The 23,336-nt window shown below is 38.2% G+C and overlaps 1 protein-coding gene and 1 pseudogene across 3 annotated transcripts in view; both read left to right on the forward strand.

Annotated features, from left to right (window-relative positions):
* LOC126946307 (S-phase kinase-associated protein 1-like) overlaps positions 1–23,336 on the forward strand; it is a 682,386-nt pseudogene that overhangs the window by 156,033 nt on the left and 503,017 nt on the right. The gene's annotated exons all lie outside the window — the stretch shown is intronic.
* ATP7A (ATPase copper transporting alpha) overlaps positions 1–23,336 on the forward strand; it is a 144,276-nt gene that overhangs the window by 92,009 nt on the left and 28,931 nt on the right. For both annotated transcript variants that reach the window (XM_050776291.1, XM_050776292.1), the window contains exons 6-14: positions 4,930–5,093; positions 10,976–11,137; positions 13,005–13,081; positions 13,285–13,510; positions 14,692–14,925; positions 16,457–16,548; positions 17,896–18,023; positions 22,040–22,194; positions 22,735–22,869. In XM_050776291.1, the coding sequence (XP_050632248.1) occupies positions 4,930–5,093; positions 10,976–11,137; positions 13,005–13,081; positions 13,285–13,510; positions 14,692–14,925; positions 16,457–16,548; positions 17,896–18,023; positions 22,040–22,194; positions 22,735–22,869 (1,373 nt within the window). The remainder of the gene's footprint in view (positions 1–4,929; positions 5,094–10,975; positions 11,138–13,004; positions 13,082–13,284; positions 13,511–14,691; positions 14,926–16,456; positions 16,549–17,895; positions 18,024–22,039; positions 22,195–22,734; positions 22,870–23,336) is intronic.

The raw sequence follows: 23,336 nt of genomic DNA on the forward strand, positions 1-23,336 counted from the left end.
AGGCCTCATAAAAATTTTCATTTTCAGTAATGTGTGGGACAACCCTGATATCCCGGAAGCCAGTTTTTGTTAGTGTTTTGTTTCCTTAGATAAAGTTCCTCTCTTGTTTACCTCATGATCACATTTGTATATCTATGAAATTCGTAAAAAAAATGGCAGAAAGAAATACACGAGATTACTATATTTTATAGATCATGGTTGTGTTGGATTTAAAGGAACATAATTTTTTTTTTTTTTTTTTGAGACTGAGTCTTGCTCTGTCGCCCAGGCTGGAGTGGAGTGGCGCGATCTCAACTCACTGCAACCTCTGCCTCCTGGGTTTAAGTGATCCTTCTGCCTCAGCCTCCCAAGTAGATGGGACTACAGGCGCGTACCGCCACGCCCGGCTAATTTTTGTATTTTCAGTAGAGACGGGGTTTCACCATGTTGACCAGGCTGATCTCAAACTCCTGACCTCAGGTGATCCACCCACCTCGGGCTCCCAAAGTGCTGGGATTACAGGCGTAAGCCACCACACCCGGCCCATAAATTTTCTTCTAAAGCTATGCCTAAAACTGACAACTAGAATATTTAAGAGTTTCATTATTACTATACCCAGACCAAGCACCAGACCAAAAACAAGTTTGTTTAGAATTACATTGTTCTCTTTGCTTGTGGTAAAAATGTTCACAAGTTACTTAATATTGTATACAAGTGTTAATTTTAGGCTACAAATCTTAGAAAATGTATACCACAGTTTTTAAAATTCAGTCACATTCAGATGTTTTGGCTTATTAATTTGCACTCATATTTATAGACTTCCCAGTATAGCACAGTAGATTTGTTAACCATAAAGATATGTGATGATGGCCAGGCACAGTGACTCACACCTGTAATCCCAGCACTTTGGGAGGCCGAGGTGGGCAGATCGCCTGAGGTCAGGAATTCAAGACCAGCCTGGCCAACATGGTGAAACCCTATCTCTACTAAAAATGCAAAAATTAGCCAGGTGTAGTGCCGCATGTCTGGAGTCCCAGCTACTCGGGAGGCTGAGGCAGGAGAATCGCTTGAACCTGAGAGGCAGAGGTTGCAGTGAGCTGAGATTGTGCCAGCTACTGCACTCCAGCCTGTGCGACAGGTCAAGACTTCATCTCAAAAAAAAAAAAAAAAAAAAAAAAAGAAAGAAAAAAAGATATGTGATGAGTTTTCATGAGATCAAAGTCATAGATTTGGTACTTTGGCTGCCCTAGCGCTAGGTGTCTTAATGATACATATGGTTAGTCACAGAGCTAAATAAAGAAGTATGGACTAGTATAAGCTTATCCCCACTATTAAGAACATTACTGAAAATGTATATAGTAATCACCTCACCTCATATATTAATATTAAGGGCAGAACATTGTTATAACAAAATGTATGGTATACAGAGCCATCTTCAGTTCAATATTACCTTGTCTGCATTCTATGATTTCTGCTTCAGTTTAGCCTCCATTCTTTCTAACTGGGATGCACTCAAGGCTAAAGCTTCTATTATTCTTTTTTAGATTAATTTAAAAAGAAAAGGAGGGAGGTTGCCAAGCAAATGAAAGCAAAAAGAAGCATTCAAGGTTTCTATTTAATTTAAGAACCAACTATTTTGGGGCAATTCAGAAATAACCTTCTTCATGAGACAAGCAATGCTTATGCCAGTTACAATTTTTTTTTTAAGTCTGTTAAGCTGATTCTTCTAATTACTTCCATATTATCCCTTTTACAACCTCTTAGCCCAGTTAGAAATAACTTTAGCCTAGGTGGAGTCACTACATTCACTTTTTTTTTTTTTGACTAAGTAGCATTGGTCTTCTCTCAATTTAGTCTGCATTATACATATATATATATTTATAATATATGTTATATATAAATATATAAAAGTATATTAATATAATATAGAAATATATGAAATATATATGTAATTTATATTTTGAGACAAGTCTCACTCTGTTGCCCAGGCTGGAGTACAATGGGACCATCTCGGCTCACTGCAACCTCTGCCTCCTGGGTTCAAGCGATTTTCCTGCCTTAGCCTCCCTAATAGCTGGGACTACAGGTGTGTGCCACCATGCCTGGCTAATTTTTGTATTTTTAGTAGAGACAGAGTTTTACTATGTTGGCCAGGCTGGTCTTGAACTCCTGACCTCGATCCACCCACCTGGGCCTCCCAAAGTGCTAGGATTACAGGCATGAGCCACTGTACCTGGCCCTGCATTATATTTTAAGAAATGAATAGAAAGAGTTCTTATGATCGTTTGAAGAGTTTTTTAAACTATCTGCAATTTACATAAGTATTGAACTTATGTTTTCGGCATTTGAAAAATCAAATTTTCCCTTCTATTTCTGTTTGCCCATAGATTACATTCAGCTGAAGCAAAAAGATTTTTTCCTACTTTCTCTATACCTTTCCCATATTACTGACACTTCCCCATGAACTGATCACCTGAATTGTTTGATACCAGCAAAGCCCAAAATGTAAGCACTTTATATAGAAAAATTAGATTATATTAGGTATTTTGTTTTCTTTTTTTCACCGTGTATACGTTTATCTATTTTTTTAATTTTTAATTTTTGTGAGTATATAGTAGGTGTGTATATTTATAGGGTACATGAGATGTTTTGATACAAACATACAATGCATAATAATCACATCATGGAAAATGGGGTATCCATCCCTTCAAGCATTTATCCTTTGTGTTATAAACAATTCAGTTATACTCTGTTACTTTTAAATGTACAATTAAATTATGATTGACTATAGTCACACTGTTGTGCTATCAAATACTAGGTCCTATTCGTTCTTTTTCTTTGTACCCATTAACCATCCCCACTTCCCCTTACACCCTCCACTATTCTGTTTACTTATTTAAAGCTATTAAATTAATATTTAATCATTTTTTCTTTTTTATCAAACCTCAGACTTGACCTATGGACTGTTGATCACCATTCCCTGCAGGTAGCCATCAAATGCCACAGATTCCTAGAAAGAGCTTTATTTTTGCTATGTAGAATTAATTTTCTTCCTGGCAATGACAGCATTAGCTGGCCTAGAAAAGTGGAATGGTTGTTAAAAAAAAGGTTTGCACTAGTGAACAGCATGACTGCCATAAAATGAACTCCTTTTTTTGGTTAGCAAGTTGCGTGGGACTTTTTTTCTAGGAATAAGAGCTTTTTAGATTACTGTGTGTCAGACACTAAAACCTGATAATTTAAATAAATGACTATTATTTGATAGTATTATAATGTGTATGTTGGTATATTTTTGGATTCTTTGCTACAATTAGGATTTCATAAGTGCATGAACTCCTTTCTCTATTTTTTTTTTTTTTTTGAGACAGGATCCTACTCCGTCACACATGGTGCATTGCAGTGGCATGAACACTGCTTACTGCAGCCTCGACCTCCCAGGCTCAAGTGATCTTCCCACCTCAGCTTCCTGAGTAGCTGAGACCACAGGCATGCACCACCATGCCCAGCTAATTTTTGTATTTTTTTGTAGAGACAGGATTTTGCCATATTGCGCAGGCTGGTGTCAAACTCCTGGACTCAAGCAATCCGCCCTTCTCGGCCTCCCGAAGTTCTGGGATTGCAGGCATGAGCAGTCATGCCCAGCCGAGTCCCTTTCTCTAGTACTCTGTCTTATTAATTTCTAAAAATGCTTTATATGTACAAGATACAGTCTCAAGCAATTGCAATTCATAGGCCTTATTTGGATCCAAGTCAAACAAAAAACTGTTAAACTAGTAAACAGTTATAAGACAATTGTAAAAATGTGAATACTGGCCGGGTGCGGTGGCTGAAGCCTGTAATTCCAGCACTTTGGGAGGCCGAGAGGGGCGGATCACGAGGTCAGGAGATTGAGACCATCCTGGCTAACACGGTGAAACCCCGTCTCTACTAAAAAAAAATACAAAAAGCTAGCTGGGTGAGGTGGCGGGCGCCTGTAGTCCTAGCTACTCGGGAGGCTGAGGCAGGAGAATGGCGTGAACCCGGGAGGCGGAGCTTGCAGTGAGCTGAGATCCGGCCACTGCATTCCAGCCTGGGTGATAGAGCGACACTTCGTCTCAAAAAAAAAAAAAAAAAAAAAAAAAAAAAAGTGAATACTGCCTGGATATTTGATGATATTGAATAATTATTTTAGGTGTGAAAATGGTATTTTGATTTTTTAAAAAGAGTCTGTATTTTTTAGAGGTACATATTTAAATATTTACACATGAAATGATGTGATGTCTGGGACTTGCTTCAGCATAATCTGGGTAGAGGGCAGTTAGTGGTGGGTGTAAGAATGTATATGAAATAAGATTAGCCAAGTATTATGAAGCAAGGTGATAGGTACATCAAGTTTATTATGTTCTTTTTTTTTTTTTTTTTTGAGACGGAGTCTCGCTGTGTGGCCCAGGCTGGAGTGCAGTGGCGCGATCTCGGCTCACTGCAAGCTCCGCCTCCCGGGTTCACGCCATTCTCCTGCCTCAGTTTTTTGTATTTTTTTTTTTAGTAGAGACGGGGTTTCACCGGGTTAGCCAGGATGGTCTCGATCTCCTGACCTCGTGATCCGCCCATCTCGGCCTCCCAAAGTGCTGGGATTACAGGCTTGAGCCACCGCGCCCGGCCTAAGTTTATTATGTTCTTATACACACACACACACACACACACACACACACACACACACACACACACACACAAAATTGAAAATTTCCATAATAAAAAGTTTAAGAAAAATGAGGCAATCTTTTGGAATAGTTCTAATTGCTTGGGGTCAAGACTGGTATAAAAGTTAAATAATAAATTTCTCCAGATTCACTTTAATCCTTTCATACTTAAGAGAAATCCTTTCATATTTGAGAATATTAAAAGGTAATTATAACATTACTCTTTTTAAAAGAATGTTACCTGTATTGTTTTTCTTATCAATGCTCTTAGGAATATATTCTATACTTGTGGCCCTGATGGCTGGCAAGGCAGAAGTAAGGTATAATCCTACTGTTATACAACCCCCAATGATAGCAGAGTTCATCCGAGAGCTTGGATTTGGAGCCACTGTGATAGAAAATGCTGATGAAGGAGATGGTGTTTTGGAACTTGTTGTAAGTAAGAATTTTTGTGTGATTAATAAAATTTCCAGAAAAAAACTTGGTAAGGTTCAGAGAAGAGTTGTGAAGATAATTAAAGGTGGGGAAAATAAGATATGATTAAAATTAAGGAAACTGGAAAATGGAAGGATAAGGTATGATTTAATGGTACTCTTCAAGCATGGAATGTAAAAAGATAATTGTCATATCTCTATTAACCAAAAAAGAATTGGGTTTGAATGAATAAATGAAAATTAACTTTTAAAATACAGTATAATTCCTATCTAGTAGCATGTAATTGAATAAATTCTAGATGCATTAAAGACTCAAATTTTATAAAGTCTTAAAACCCGGTGTAAGGCATATTGATTTAAATTGATCACTTTCTCCAACCCAGCAAATCAGCTGCTAGGATTCTTTCCTGTGGAAATATAATCATATATGGCTGGGCAGGGTGGCTCACACCTGTAATCCCAGCACTTTGGGAGGCTGAGGTGGGTGGATTACTTGAGGTCAGGAGTTCGAGACCAGCCCGGTCAACATGGTGAAACCCCATCTCTATGAAAAATACAAAAATTAGCCAGGTGTGATGATGTGCTACTGTAGTCCCAGCTACTCTGGAGGCTGAGGCATGAGAATCACTTAAACCCAGGCGGCGGAGGCTGCAGGGAGCTGAGATCACACCACTGCACTCCAGCGTGGGTGACAGAATGAGACTTTGTTTTTTTTAAAAAAAGGAATATGAACATTCATAAGATTATATTTATTATATAATTTTAAGAGCAAAAATTTAGAACCAATCTATATTAAATGTCCTTTAATAGGGAATGTTTAAATAAATTATGTATAGACATATTGTCTAATACAATACATATGTTAAAAGAGTAAAATAAATCAATATTAACTGACAAGTAAAGATTTCTAGGACATATTATTTACTTAAGCAAAACAAGTTGCAGTGTAATACTTGTGGCATAATCCCATTTAGTAAAAAATGCAAAACTACATGTATATGTACTTATGTATGTATATAAACACCTAGAGAAAAGACTAGTGTATACACATGATTAACAGTGTTTATCTCAGGAAGAGAGTGGGATTGAGGGAGAAGAGCAAAGAGAAACTTGCATCGTTTCAACACTGAAAATTTTACAGCTAGAATGTATTTATTTGTATAATTAAAAAAATTAACCTTGTACCAAAATAAGTTCCAGTTTAAGCAAAAATTTGAATGTAGGCTGGGTGTGGTGGCTCACGCCTGTAATCTCAGCATTTTGGGAGGTTGAGGTGGGAGGATCACTTGAGCCCAGGAGTTCACGACCAGCCCAGGCAACAGGTAAAACCCCACCTCTACAAAAAGTAAAAATTTAGGCCAGTCATGGTGGCTCATGCTTGTAATCCCAGCACTTTGGGAGGCCGAGGTGGGTAGATCACCTGAGGTCAGGAGTTCAAGACCAGCCTGACCAACATGGTGAAACCCCTCTCTACTAAAAATACAAAAATTAACTGGGTGTGGTGGCGTGCGCCTGTAATCTCAGCTATTCGGGAGGCTGAGGTGTGAGAATTGTTTGAACCTGGGAGGTGGAAGTTGCACTGAGCCAAGACTGTGCCACTGCACTCCAGCCTGGGCGACACAGTGGGATTCTATCTCAAAAAATTAAAAAATAAAAATAAGAATAAAAATTAAGTAAAACTTTAGCGAGATGTGGTGGCATGTACCTGTAGTCCCAGCTATTCGGGAAGCAGAGGTGGGAGGATTGCTTGAGCCTGGGAGGTTGAGGCTGCAGTGAGCTGTGTTCATGCCACTGCACTCCAGCCTAGGGGACGGAGCAAGACTTTGCCCGCCTCCCAAAATTGAATGTAAATAATGAAATCATGAAATTACTAGAAGAAATATTTGGAGCAGTTTTTTTTCAATATTATGAAACTTTCAGACATACAGAAAAGTCAGAAGAATTGTACAGTAGATACCCTATATATACCAGCTAGATTCTACAATTAATATTTTACTGTATTTGCTTTATCATACATCAATCCATCAATTCATCACTGAAATACTTTTAGACTCACAAGGAAGTACAAAAATAGTACAGAAAATTTCCATGTAGCCTTCATCTAGCTTTTCCCAATGATAACATCTAATTCATTTATACAACAATATTAGAGGCCGGGCGCAGTGGCTCATGCCTGTAATCCCAGCACTTTGGGAAGCCGAGGTGGGTGGATCACCTGAGGTCAGGAGTTCAAGACCAGCCTGGCCAACATGGTGAAATCCTGTCTCTACTAAAAATACAAAAAATTAGCCAGGCATGGTGGCATGCGCCTATAATCCCAGATACTCAGGAAGCTGAGGCAGGAGAATTGCTTGAACCTGGGAGGCGGAGGTTGCAGTGGGCCAAGATCATGCCATTGCACTCCAACCTGGGCAACAACAGTGAAACTCCTTCTCACCAAAAAAAAAAAAAAAAAAGAAAAAAAAAAAAAAAAAAAAGAAAAAAACAATATTGGAGTAGGAAGCGTTTTTCTAAAATATGATACAAAACCGATAAAAGAAAAGATTAATAGATTGATGAATTCAGATACCTAAACATTTCTTCTTGGGAGGAAAACACTGAATGGAAAGTCAAAAGGCAATTAAAATAATTATAATTCATATCATAGATGAAGGTTAATTTTCTTCATATATGAAGAACTTTTATACATCAATAAGACAAACGTCATCAACCCAAAATTTCTTTTTGATGATAACGGATATGAACTGACAGTTCACAGAAAAGCAAAAACGATACCTCTTGAAGATGTTCAACTTCATTTGTAATGAGTAAAGCAAATTAAAATGGCACTGAAGTACCATTTTCACCTATTGGATTGGTAAAGTTAACAATTTTGTTAACACTGTGTTTTTGATCTCTCATGTATTGCTGGTGGAGTGTACATTGATACAAGCTGCCAATATCTGTCAAAGGTGAAATTGCACATAGCCTTTGCAATTTGGCAATATCTGTCAAAGGTGAAATTGCACACAGCCTTTGCCTCAGAGGTTCCACTTGTAGAAATTTATCCAACAGACATGTTTGCATATGTATGAAATGATATATATACAAAGATGTTCATTATAGTATTGTTTACAATAGCAAAAGATAGGGAAAAACTAAATTTCAGTCATTAGGGACTAAATACATTATGATACATCCATATCATGGGATACTGAGTAGATATTAAAAAGAATGATGAAGAATGAGTAGGCTTTTATATGTTTTTAAGGATTGAAAAATAATAGCTTTTTTGAAATACCATAAAACTCACCTTTTTAAAGTGTACAACCCAGTACATTTTAGTATATTCACAGACTGTGCAACTATCACCACTATCTGATTTCAAAACATTTTCATCCCCATTAAAATAAAACTCGTTAGTAGTCATTCTTTAGTCCTAATCTCTTACCTGTACTGGTTCTGCTCTCTCTGCCCTAGGCAACCACTAATCTACTTTATATTTGTATAGATTTGCCTATTCTGGACATTTCATATAAATGGAATAATATAATATGTGGTCCTTTGTAACCGACTTCTTTTATTTACCATAGTGTATTCATGGTTGATCCGTGTTCTAGCGTGTATCATTACTGCATTCCTTTGTATTACCAAATAATATTCTGGTGTATGAATATACTGCATTTTGTTGATTTATTCATCAGTTTATGGACAATTGGGTTGTTTCCACTTTATGAATATTGCTGCTATTGTAAGTAATGCTGCTATGAACATTCATGTACAAGTTTTTGTGTGAACTTATGTTTTTAATTCCCTTGGGGATATACCTAGAAGTGGAATTACTAAGTCATCTAGTAACTCTATATTTAGCCTTTTAAGGGACTGCCAAACTTTTTCTAAAGCAGCTGTATCATTTCGTATCCCCACCAACATTGTATTGACGTTGCAATTGTTCCATATGCATGTCAACACTTGCTATTACCTTTTTATTATAGCCATCTCAGTGGAAGCGAACTGGTATCTCATTTTGGTTTTGATTTGCATTTCCCTGATGACTAATGATGTTGAGTATCTCTTCTTGTGCTTATTGGCCTTTCATAAATGTTCTTTGGAGAAACAATTCGAATTTTTGCCTTTTTTTTTTTTTTGAGACGGAGCCTCGCTCTGTCGCCCAGGCTGGAGTGCAATGGTGCGATCTCGGCTCACTGCAAGCTCCGCCTCCCAGGTTCACACCATTCTCCTGCCTCAGCCTCCCGAGTAGCTGGGACTACAGACGCCCGCCGCCACGCCCAGCTAATTTTTTTTGTATTTTTAGTAGAGACGGGGGTTTCACCATGCTGCCAGGATGGTCTCGATCTCCTGACCTTATGATCCACCCGCCTCAGCCTCCCAAAGTGCTGGGATTACTGGCGTGAGCCACCGTGCCTGACCATTTTTGCCCATTTTTAATTGGATTGTTTGTCTTTTTATTACTGAGTTGTAAGAATATATATTCTAGATACAAGTCCCTTATCTGATATATGATTTTCAAATATTTTCTCCCATTCTGGTATTGTCTCTTTACTTCCTTGGTGGTGTTGTTTAGAACACAGAAGTTTTCTGGGTACAGCGTAGGTGCATGTGCATATATTTATGAGGTATATGAGATGTTTTGATCCACGCATGCAATGAGTAACAAACACATATAAAATGGGGTATCCATCCCCTCAAGCATTTATCCTTTGTGTTACAGATAATCCATTTATACTCTTTTAGTTATTTTTAAATGTATGATTAAGTTATTATTACTATATTCATCCTGTTGTGCTATGAAATACTATGTCTTATTCATTCTATTTTTTTGTACTCCATCTTGTTTTCTTGAATAAATGCTTCCTAGATTGCTGCAAACTTTTGTTTGATTTCCAGATTTCTGGAAAAAGATGGTTCTTACAATTTCTGCCCGTTTTCTCATGGCTTTTACAGAGAGAATTTTAGAGGTCTTACTGCACCATTTGCACTGATATCCCCTTCAGCAGATATTCTTGAATAAATCCTTCTTAATTTGTGGTATGCCCTTTGGTCAATTTCCAGAGTATTTCAATGGCTATTTTTTGATACTTTTGTCAGTTTTATCATTGCTTTTTGAGGAAAGGATTTGCTGAGCTCCTCACACAGTCATTCTAGAAGTCATGCCCATCCATCTTAGAATTTAATGCCCAGCTAAACTATAACCCCACTCAAGATATAGGGAAAAATACATTTTTTAGACATAAATAGTCAAAACACTTTTGCCATCCATTAACTTCACTAAAAGTTATACTAGTGGTTATATACTTTAGCAGGATGAAAAAAAAAATCCAGAGGGAAGCAAGACTTTGGATACAAGAAACAATAATAAATGTCAAATCCTCTATCACTAAGTAGTAGTGACAGGAATTGGGAGACTTTTAATGAGATCCTTTTCTATCTGGGACCATATATTTGTTGAATGTGGTATAAAAATGATATCCTAATGATCATATCTAAAGCATACTAGTAGTGCAATTAAGATCTTGTGTGGCAATCCCATGAGTCCTTTTGTGAAAAGTGGTAACTCGGGCTGGGCACAGTGGATCACTTGAGGTCAGGAGTTCGAGACCAGCCTGGCCAACATGGTGAAACCCCGTCTCTACAAAAAAGACAAAAGAATTAGCCGGGCATGGTAGAACATGCCTGTAACCCCAGCTACTTAAGAGGCTGAGGCAGGAGAATCACTTGAACCTGGGAGGCTGAGGTTGCAGTGAGCCGAGATTGCGCCGCTGTATTCCAGCCTGGGCGACAGAGCAAGAGCCTCTGTCTGGAAAAAAAAAAAAAAAAAAGATAACTCATGTTTAATGGTGGAAAAAGTATATTCCTGAATAATAAATGCTTTGTCTTTAACAGGTGAGAGGAATGACGTGTGCCTCCTGCGTACATAAAATAGAGTCAAGTCTCACAAATCACAGAGGGATCCTGTACTGCTCCGTGGCCTTGGCAACCAACAAAGCACATATTAAATATGACCCAGAAATTATTGGTCCCAGAGATATTATCCATACAATTGAAGTAAGTGCCAAGAATTTATGTTTCTGTGTTCTTACCTATTTAATCAGCATTCCCGTGAATCATTTCTGGTTTGCATCAGATAGAGGCAATGAAAAAAAAAATCTAACTCCTTTGAATACTTCAAACAAGATCTGTCTCAAAATTTAATGTAAATGTGTCTGCTTTTTTTTTTTTGGTCTTTTTCAGGAAAAGTTAGGCAAAGGTACATTTACACTATTAATCAGGAGCAAACAAGTTAGAACCACAAAACATGCAAAATATTTAGAAAATGAAAATAAAGTATAATTTGTTATAAATAAGATTCATAGTAGTTACTAAGAAAGTGAAGAATCCTGCTTGATGGCTTTTTGTTTGTTAGGTCAAAACAAAAGACCTATTTTTAAGTTAAAGTAAGAAATTTAAAAGACCAAACCCAGCTGGACGTGGTGGCTCATGCCTATAATCTCAGCATTTTGGGAGGCCTAGACGGCAGAATCACTTGAGGCCAGGAGTTCAAGACCATCCTGGGCAACATAGTGAGACCCTGTCTCTGCAACAAAAATGAAAATAATTAGCCAGGTGTGGCGCCACGCACCCATAGTGTTAGTCACACGAGAAGCAGAGGTAGGAAGATTGCTTAAGCCCAGGAGTTCAAGGTTACCATGAGAGAGACCCTGTCTCTAAAACAAACAACACAACCCTTTCTTTGTGACAGATTCATCCTGTGTTCTTCAATAAATCTTAAGTGGTAATACATGTGAATGTATTTTAAAAGTTTCAGTATGCTATTGAATTGGTGTTCAAGTGATTTAAAGCATCTTAATGGTTCAATTAAGATCCTATTAGTATAGATGACATTACCATTACCATTTTTGTGAAACTAGTGTTACTGAGTACCTACTATGTGCCGGTTACCAAGACTGCAAAGCTTCAACCCTTAATTGCCACAGCAATGTGGTCATACTCATTATGGAGGTGAGGAAACCCAGATTAAGAGAAGTTAAGTTACTTACCAGAGTCACATAGCTAGTAACTGTCATAACTGGCATTTGAGCCTAATTACTCTGACTCCAAAGCTCATGCTTGTTCTATTCACTGTGCATTGCCAACAAATGTAAGATGGCAGCATTTCCCCAGCAGTTGGAAATATAATGTGTATTACTATCTATGGTCAGATAAGTCTTGCTTAGGGGTAGTTTCCTTTTTATACTTTGTTTTATTGGGGAAAATGATTTTTGTTCATGTTCTTTTTCTGATAAAACAAGAATAAATACTGCATATGCAAGGCCTTGAATAATCTATTTAGTATGGTGCTAGCTTTTTTTTTTTTTTTCCTGAGACAGAGTCTCACTCTGTTGCCCAGGCTGGAGTGCAGTAGCGCGATCTCAGCTCACTGCAACCTCTGCCTCCTGGGTTCAAGTGATTCTCCTGCCTCAGCTTCCCGAGTAGCTGGGATTACAGGCGCCTGCCCCTACGCCCAGCTAATTTTTTGTATTTTTAGTAGAGACTGGTGCTCTCGAACTCCTGACCTTGTGATTTGCCTGCCTCGGCCTCCCAAAGTGCTGGGATTACAGGCATGAGCCACCATGCCCAGCCTGGTGCTAGCTTTTATGGCCTATTAATGAGAACCTCTACTGAGGACAGTTGTACTTGAGTTAAACTGTTATATATAGGATAGGTATTAACTAGAATTAAGGAAATATTCACTTCTTTGATGAAAGTTTGGAAATAAAGGCAATCAAGAACAGGAAGCACATCTTCATCTTTGTATTCCCCAGAGTGACTTGCCCTCAGTAATGGAACTGTTCTTAATGACAATACCATGGCTTAGAATTTCTGTACCCAACGTATGTTCACTGAAATAATTTTTTCTCATGAATTTCCTTAGAGCTTAGGTTTTGAAGCTTCTTTGGTCAAGAAGGATCGGTCAGCAAGTCACCTAGATCATAAACGAGAAATAAGACAGTAAGTACTTTTAGAGTGTCAGTAAGAAACAAATTTTGACTCCTTATTACAAGTTTAACATCCTTTTTGCATGTCAGTTTTTATAATATCATCCTTATACTGGATGAAATGGTCACAATGTGTATCTCTCTATAGTACATAGAATCTTTACCTGTTAGCTATTTATGACCATTATTTTTCTTTTTTTATTTTTTCCATATAAGATGGAGGCGGTCTTTTGTTGTGAGTCTGTTTTTTTGTATTCCTGTAATGGGACTGATGATATATATGATGGTTATGGACCACCACTTTGCAACTCTTCACCATAGTCAAAACATGAGTAAAGAAGAAATGATCAACCTTCATTCTTCTATGTTCCTGGAGCGCCAGATTCTTCCAGGATTGTCCATTATGAATTTGCTGTCCTTTTTATTGTGTGTACCTGTACAGGCAAGTGAATTGTTAGCAAATATATTTGTTAATAATGAAAAATAAGCAAAATTTGGCAGGCAAGGTTTTATTTTCAACTGCAAAACTGATGTTAGCCAGAAGTCTGATCATTTTATGCCATATGCTTTACAGAAATAATCTTCAACTGAGTAGTTATTTAAGTAGATAATAGACGCCATTTAACCCCTAAGAAAGAGGTCAAGTTTTTTGGATTTCGTATTTATATCTACTACTGTATATAACGTTATTTTATTTTTAAATTTTTATTTATCTATTTTTTTTTTAGAGATGGGGTTTTGCTCTGTCACCCAGGCTGGAATGCAGTGTTACAAGCACAGCTCACTGCAGTCTTGAACTCCTGGGCTGAAGCCGTCCTTCTGCCTCAGCCTTCTGAGTAGCTGGGACTTATAGGCACTAGCCACTGCACCCAGCTCAATGACTTTATTTTTGTTATTTCTTCCTGGCACTTCAGTTCATTACTTTCTGTATGTTTTAAACTCTTTTTTCGAGATAAACTTTTACTGAGGAATAGAATACTTCTATCAAATAAATATTTTCCTTTATCTGATCCTTATAAAAGGCAATAATGATTTTTAAAAAAATCTTAAGTTTCTCTGTTTTAATGAAATAAGCTTTCCAGTTATATTTACCAACAAAAATAGCCAACAGATTTCATAGCTTGTGATACACCACTTAGTTTGAGTTTTGGAAAGATGGGTGAGTTTTATACAAAAAAAAGTAATTCCTTTCCTAGTTCCTGTTTTTGCTGGCCTCAGAAAGAAAAATCTGCTTGGTGTGATGGCTCATGCCTATAATCCCAGCTACTTGGGAGGCCGAGGCAGGAGGGTTGCTTGAGGCCAGGAGTTTGAGACCAGCCTGGGCAACATAGCAAGACCGTCTCTTAAAAAAAAAAAAAAAAAAAGGAAGAAACATCTAATTTTCCTTGTATTATGGAATATCCATTGGACCGTAGATGATAGCCCCCACAGGCTTATGCAGCAATTTGAATACCTCCCTCTGCATGTACATCTATTGAAATACAAATATGATTGTTTTGGCTTAATCTCCTTTTAATGTTTATGGGTTAGCTAAAAGCCAAAGAAAATGACTATTGATACTTTAAGTTGTTGATATATATATGAATTTTTAAAAATTCATTGATTATCATTCCTATATTGCAGTTTTTCGGAGGCTGGTACTTCTACATTCAGGCTTATAAAGCACTGAAGCATAAGACAGCAAATATGGACGTACTGATTGTGCTGGCAACCACCATTGCATTTGCCTACTCTTTGGTTATTCTTCTAGTTGCAATGTATGAAAGAGCCAAAGTGAACCCTATTACTTTCTTTGACACACCCCCTATGCTGTTTGTGTTTATTGCACTAGGCCGATGGCTGGAACATATAGCAAAGGTAAAGTAAGAAAGGGTGACATTTGTTAAAATGTTGGGTGGATAAATGACCATAGTATTTTTTAGGCCAATCATTGGAAATACATGTTTTTATGTAGTTAACCATTTACTGAAAGACGTATTTTCATTTTGGCAATATTTTAAGTTAAATATCCATTTAGAAGATTTACCAAATATGGAATTAATACTGTAGATTGTACAGTATGTCTGTTTATTTTAAGAGAGACAAATGAGAAATACTTATCACTTGTTTACTTACATCACATTATTAATTGAAAATTGACATGACCACATGGTTTAAAATAATGATAGAAAAAATTCACCCATATTCCCTTGCTATAATGTAAATCATTTTCTAATTCCATTCTACATACCTTTCTATTTAACAGAGTTGCAAATGTAGTATTCATGCTACTTTGTACCCTTAACACTGTAAAGTTTTTCCCCATTTTTGCAGTCTAGATAATTATCTAATATTTCTGACTAAGTCTGTCATGTCAGTTTGCTTTAATTTACTAAACCATTCAGGTATTTTTCACCATTAGATTGTTTCTAATTTTTTATTTTTAGATAATCCTGCATTGAACATATTCATGTCTAATAGTCATTTCCATTGAGCTAATATCTTGGAAGACATTACAGAGGATGTGATTACTGGGTTAAAGGGCATAAATATTTCTCTGGTTCATGCTACAAGTTGTAACAGTTTTTGCCAGCAGGGGTACATCAGTGAAGTATTTTTACTACAACTTCACCAGCATTGCATCCCCCCCAAATTCTTGCTAAGTTAATAGACATTAAATGGTATTACAGGGTTACTTTAGTTTGTGTTTCTTCCATTAATGGTGGGGATAAACATTTTTTCATCATCGGATGTTTATATTCCTTTTGAATGATTTGCCTGTATATGTCCTTTGCCTGTGTGTTTATTGGGTTCCTCATGTTTTTCTTATTAATTTATATAATTTCTTCATAAATTATCCCTAATAATACTTTTAAAAATATTTTGTGTACTTTTAGGCTGGGCGTGGTGGCTCATGCCTGTAATCCCAGCACTTTGGGAAGCCGAGGTGGGCAGATCACAATGTCAGGAGTTTGAGACCAGCCTGGCCAACATGGTGAACCCCATCTCTACTAAAAATACAAAAATTAGCCAGGCGTGTAATCTCAGCTACTCGGGAGGCTGAGGCAGGAGAATTGCTTGAACCCAGGAGGCAGAGATTGCAGTGAGCCGAGATCACGCTACTGTACTGCATCCTGGGTAACAGAGTGAGACTCTGTCTCAAAAAAATAAATAAAAAATAAAATATTTTGTGTACTTTATCTTTTTGAAGTGAAACATTTTCTAGTGAAACATTTTGAAGTAAAACATTCAAACATTTTGAAGTGAAACATTTTCATATTAATTTTTGAACAAATTAATATTCCTAAAGCTGTCTTTTGGGTAAATGCTAAAGATTGTATTTTTATTTTAGTTCAGACTTGAACTTTTTCTTCCTTAGCATTTTCAATGTGTTTGTTTTAATTTATAGGGCAAAACATCAGAGGCTCTTGCAAAGCTAATTTCACTACAAGCTACAGAAGCAACTATTGTAACTCTTGATTCTGATAATATCCTCCTCAGGTATTTATCTTCCCTCTTCCCTCTTCTCTTTTTTTAACTTCTTAAGAAAAATTTCAGATATACACAGAAGTAAAAAAAGGACTATCATGAATTCACATAATCTGTCTCCCAGATATAAAAATTATCCACATTTTGCCATGCTTCATCTATCCATTTTATCTTTCTTTCTTGTTGCAGTAGTATTAAACCAAATGTCAGTCATATTGTTTTACTGCTAAATAGTCTGTATTATCTCTAAAAAGGATATATTCTGATATAACTATACTACCATATTGTACCTAACAAAATGAACATTAATTCCTTAATGTCACCTAAGACCCAATTCATATTCATGTTTCTCCTGTTGTCTCCAAAATGTTTTAAGTCTCTTTGCCTGAAATAGAATTCAAACAAGATCCATGCATCATCGCATTTGACTATCATATGACTTATGTTCTTTTAATCTAAAACAGTACCTCCCTTCTTTCTTTTCATTCTCCTTCCTTCCCTCCTGCCCCCAAAACAATTGACTTGTTGAAGAAATAGCCATCAGTTGTTCTGTAGAATATCCCACAATCTGAATTTATCTCTTTGCTTCCTTTTGGTTTCATTTAACTTGTTCTATAACTCCTGTGTTACTTGTAAATTGGAAGATAAAGCTAAAGACTTGATTAGATTTCAATCTTTTGTATTTCTCATTTTTATACTCATAAAATTGTTTAGGCAAAGTTACATAATAAATAAAGTTTTGGCCGGGCGCGGTGGCTCAAGCCTGTAATCCCAGCACTTTGGGAGGCCGAGACGGGCGGATCACGAGGTCAGGAGATCGAGACCATCCTGGCTAATATGGTGAAACCCCGTCTCTACTAAAAAATACAAAAAACTAGCCGGGCGAGGTGGTGGGCGCCTGTAGTCCCAGCTACTCGGGAGGCTGAGGCAGGAGAATGGCGTAAACCCGGGAGGCAGAGCTTGCAGTGAGCTGAGATCCGGCCACTGCACTCCAGCCTGGGCGACAAAGCGAGACTCCGTCTCAAAAAAAAAAATAAATAAATAAAAAATAAATAAATAAATAAATAAATAAATAAAGTTTTAGTTAAATGAAACCTATTACATTATTTTGTAAAACTTTCATTTTTTAACAATGACTGTTCAAAAAAATATTTAGAGTGCCTACTTTGTGCTAGCTACTGTACTGTTCATTAACAGTAAGCAAGACTGACATGCTAGTTCCTAGCTTAAATGTTGGTTCTAGCTTCCATTGGTAGTAATTATGGAGCCACAAGCTTGACGTGAACTAAAGAGCTTGCATGGAGAGGTCAGGGTAGGAAGCATATTATAATGGTGCTTTTTATGTTAACTTATATCCAGTGAAGAACAAGTGGATGTAGAACTTGTACAACGTGGAGATATCATTAAAGTAGTTCCAGGAGGCAAATTTCCAGTGGATGGTCGTGTTATTGAAGGACATTCTATGGTAGATGAGTCCCTCATCACAGGTATGTTCTTTCAAAGGATCATGACCAAAATGTTAAGAAGAATAGACATGAAAGATGAAGCACTTTTTGTCGAAGCTATGAATACATAAATTATGAACAAAGAAAATAAGTTCTTTTAAGACTGTATTAAATCAGTTTCCTCAGATTTACTTTGTGGCTTTAGTTATGCTATTAGTCCATTTTCACATTGCTATGAAGAAATACCTGAAACTGGGTAATTTATAAAACAAAGAAGTTTAATTGACTCACAGTTCCACATGTCTGGGGAGGCCTCAGGAAACTTGTAATCATGGTGGAGGAAAAGGGGAAGCAAGGACCTTCTTCACAAGGCAGCAGGAGAGAGAAGTGCTAGCAGGGGAAATGCCAGATGCTTATAAAACCATAAGGTTTCATGAGAACTCACTATCATGAGAACAACATAGGGGAAACTGCCCCCATGATTCAATCACCTCCCCTCCTCGACATGTGGGGATTACAATTTGAGATGAGATTTGGGTGGGGACACAGAGCCAAACCATATCATGCCACCCTTGACCCCTCCCAAATGTCATGTCTTTTCACATTTCAAAACCAATCATGCCTTCCCAACAGTCCCCCAAAGTCTTATTTCAGCATTAACTCAAAAGTCCACAATCTAAACTCTCATCTGAGACAAGTCAAGTCCCTTCCACCTATGAGACTGTAAAATCAAAAACTATTTCCTTCCAAGATACAATGTGAGTACAGGCATTAGATAAATGCTCTCATTCCAAATGGGAGAAATTGGCCAAAACAAAGGGGCTACAGGCCCCATGCAAGTCTAAAATCCATTGGGGCAGTCATTAAATCTTAATAAATCTTAAAGCTCCAAAATGATCTCCTTTGACTTCATGTCTCACATCCAGGTCATGCTGATGCAAGAAGTAGGCTCCCAAGGTCTTGGTCAGATCCACCCCTGTGGCTTTGCAGGGTACAGCCCCCCCAAAATGGCTGGTTTCACAGGCTGGTGTTGAGTGTCTGTGGCTTTTCCAGGTGCACAGTACAAGCTGTTGGTGAATCTCTACCATTCTGTGGTCTGGAGGATAGTGGCCCTCTTCTCACAGCTCCACTAGGCAGTGCCCCATTGGGGACTCTGTGTAGGGGCTTCAGACTCACATTTCCCTTCTGTACTGCCCTAGCAGAGGTTTTCCATGATGGCTCCTCCCCTGCAGCAGACTTCTGCCTGGACATCCAGGCATTTCCATACATCCTCTGAAATCTAGGCAGAGATTCCCAAACTTCAGTTCTTTACTTCTGTGCACCTGCAGGCCCAACACCACATGGAAGCTGCCAAGGCTTGGGGCTTGCACCCTCTGAAGCAATGGCCTGAGTTTTACCTTGACCCCTTTTAGCCCTGACTAGAGCTGAAGCTGCTGGGATGCAGGATATCGTGTCACTGAGGCTGCACAGAGCATCAGAGGCCCTGGTTCCCAGCCCACAAAATCATTTTTTCTCCTAGGCCTCAGGGCCTGTGATGGGAGGGGCTACTGCCAAGATCTCTGACATGTCCTGGAGATGTTTTTCCCATTGTCTTGGTGATTAACATTTGGCTCCTCATTACTTATGCAAATTTCTGCAGCCAGCTTGAATTTCTCCCCGAAAATGGGTTTTTCTTTTCTATTGCATTATCAGGCTGCAAATTTTCGAAGCCTTTATGCTCTGCTTCCCTTTTAAACATAAGTTCCAGTTTCAAACCATCTCTTTGTGAACACATAAAACTGAATGCTTTCAGAATAATGCAGGTCACATCTTGAATGCTTTGCTGCTGAAAAAATGTCTTCTGCCAGGTATCATAAATCATCTCTCTCAAGTTCACTATTCCACAGATCTCTAGGGTGGGGGCAAAATGCCACCCATCTCTTTTCTAAAGCATAGCATGAGGGACCTTTACTCCAGTTCCCAATAAGTTCCTCATCTCCATCTGAGACCACCTCAGCCTGAACTTCATTGTTCACATGACTATCAGCATTTTGATCAAAACCATTCAACAAGTTTGGCTGGGTGCAGTGGCTCATGCCTGTAATCCCAGCACTTTTGGGAGGCCGAGGCTGGTGGATCACTTAAGGTCAGGAGTTTGAGACCAGCCTGACTAACATGGTGAAACCCCTTCTCTACTAAAAATATAAAATTAGCTGGGTTTGGTGGAGCATGCCTGTAATCCCAGCTACTTGGGAGGATGGGGCAGAAGAATCACTTGAACTCAAGAAGCAGGGGTGGCAGTGAGCCGAGATTGCGCCATTGCACTCCAGCCTGGGCAAGAAGTGCGAAACTCTGTTACAGAAACAAAAAACAAAAAACAAAAGCCAAAACCATTCACCAAGTTTCTATGAAGTTCCAAACTTTCCCACATTTTCCTGTCTTTTTCTGAGCCCTCCAAACTGTTCCAGCCTCTGCCCATTACCCAGTTCCAAAGTCGCTTCCACATTTTCAAGTATCTTTATAGCAGTGCCCTACTCCCTGTGGTAACAACTTATTCCATTTACTACATTAGTCGGTTTTCACACTGCTCTAAAGAAATATCCAACACTGGGTAATTTATGAAGGAAGGGGGTTTAATTGATTCACAGTTCTGCATGACTGGGAAGGCCTCAGGAAACTTAAAATCTTGGCAGAAGGTGAAAGGGGCAATGACCTTCTTCATAAGGCAACAGAGAGAAGTGCCAGCAGGGGAAATGCCAGACACTTACAAAACCATCAGATCTCGTGAAAACTCACTCATCACAAGAATAGCATGGGGGAAATGGCACCCCATGACTCAATCACCTCCCTCCCTTGACATGTGGGGATTATAGGTCCCTCCCTCAACATGTGGGGATTGTAATTAGAGATGAAACTTGGGTGGGGACACAGAGCCAAACCATATCAGCTATTGAAGGCTTTTATCACTGGAGATTATTAGCTACTAGAATGCATAACCAAAGGAAGTTGTCTCAGTTTCCTGTACACCTGATGGACTTTGGCAAATTTTCCTGGGCAAATACCTATTCTGTCTTTCTGCTGTAAAGACTGGTCTAATCTGAGCTATGATACGAGTCCAGGTTTTCCACATCAGGGTCTACTCTAAGGGAATAAGCCTGGCATAGTTTTAGAAATCTTAGGTAAAATCTGAAGCAGAACCAAAATGATACCTTTCCCATCTCAACTCTCTGATAGTCCTAGAAGAAACTCAGTTTATGAACCATGTGGAAGTAATGTGGGACTGTGTGTTTCTTCCTTTATTTTATTTTGTTTATTTTGAGACAGGGTCTTACCCTGTCACCCAAGCTGGAGTACAGTGGCACAATCTCGACTCATGGTATCCTCTGCCTCCTGGGCTCAATCCTCCCACCTCAGCCTCCCGTGTACCTGGGACTACAGGCGCATGCCACCATGCCTGGCTAACTTTTGTATTTTTTTTGTACAGATAGGGTTTTGCCATGTTGCCCAGGCTGGTCTTGAACTGCTGAGCTCAAGCCATCTGTCTGCCTCAGCCTCCCAAAGTGCTAGGACTACAGGCATGAGCCACTGTGCCCAACGAGACTGTGTGCTTCTCTATAGGGGTGCTATTGCCAGTTTGGATGGAGCAATTCTTAGTTCTGGGGGACTCTCTTACACACTGTAGTACAATTCAGTGTCCCTGACCCTGGCACTGGCACACTAAATCGAAGTAGTAGCACCCCTTTCCCCATCCCGTGCAGTCATTATTACAAACAAAAACTCCCTCCTACATTTCTAAATGTTCCTTGAGAACAGGTTAAGAACCGATGTTCTAGGACTAGGGTGAAACTCTAAAAGTATCTGCCAACAAGAGCTACCATACAGGTTTTTCCCGTTCAAGGTTTATATTCCTGGCTTTGGCCTAGGGAATTGATACAAGGGAAAGGGGAAAGCAACTTTTACCTAGGCATTTGTTCAGATTCTATTTTATATCTAGATATTTTTGGCAAGTAACAAATAATGATATGTTTCATGATAGTGATCATTTATGCTCCTTAAATGTATCTCTACTCTCCATACAGGGGAGGCAATGCCTGTGGCTAAGAAACCTGGCAGCACAGTGATTGCTGGTTCCATTAACCAGAATGGGTCACTGCTTATCCGTGCAACTCATGTTGGAGCAGACACAACCCTTTCTCAAATTGTCAAACTTGTGGAAGAGGCACAAACATCAAAGGTAACTTAACTCGCTAGGAGAAACAAACTATTTTCTTTAAAGCCTTCTCAGTATAAATCTTCACCTAGTTTTTACGTTTTCCGATAAAAATTTTAGTTGCATTAATATGGAGTTTGTTTGTTTTTGCTTTGAAACAGGGTCTCAGTCTGTTGCCCAGGCTGGAGTGCAGTGGTACCATCATGGCTCACTGCACTTGACCTCCTAAATTCAAGCAATCCTTCTGCCTCAGCCTCCCGAGTAGCTGGGACTGTGTGTGGGCACATGCCCGCACACCCAGCTAATTAAAAAAAAAATTTTTTTATACAAACAGGGTCTCCCTAAGTTGCCCAGGATGGTCTCAAACTCCTGGACTCAAGCTATCATCCTGCCTTAGTCTCTCAAAGTGTTGGGATTACAGGTGTGAGCCACTACACCTGGCCATTAACATGAAGTTTGTTAAAATATTTCTATTTGTGCTAACTACTAAATATACTCTGCATTCAGTATCAGAAAAGACTTTGATATGCTTCTTCTTATTATTGTTGTTATTTTTAATTCTAGGCTCCTATCCAGCAGTTTGCAGACAAACTCAGTGGCTATTTTGTTCCTTTTATTGTTTTTGTTTCCATTGCCACCCTCTTGGTATGGATTGTAATTGGATTTCTGAATTTTGAAATTGTGGAAACCTACTTTCCTGTAAGTGACTTGTAATAACTCTTTACTATATGCAGAACAATTTGTGAGTCTTTTGCATTAGTAATTCAGTGGAAATAACTTTAATAATTACCAGGACCTTTAAAGGTTTGGAGTGGGAGGGTGATAAGAATAATATTTGCATTTTCATAAATATAAAAAATTTCCTTTTGGAGAAAAATTTTTATTATGACTTGTGATTTTTCAAAAACAAATACCAAACTTTTACATGTTATGCTTAGTCTCATTTCTGACATGGTTTTGCTTTCACAAAGGACTATAGATATATTGAGGAAAACCTCAGGATTTCAGCTCCGTCATTTACTGTCAATGTGATCTTAGACTACTTAATTGCTCTCTGAGCTTCAGTTTCCTCAACTATAAAGTGAAGTTTTAGTAATACCCATTTTGTGTAACTTAAGATTGTTGTGAAGGTTAAATAAGATAATATATTAGAAATAATTTGTAAT

This window comes from Macaca thibetana, chromosome X (genome assembly GCF_024542745.1).
Source record: "Macaca thibetana thibetana isolate TM-01 chromosome X, ASM2454274v1, whole genome shotgun sequence".
Lineage (NCBI taxonomy): Eukaryota > Metazoa > Chordata > Mammalia > Primates > Cercopithecidae > Macaca > Macaca thibetana.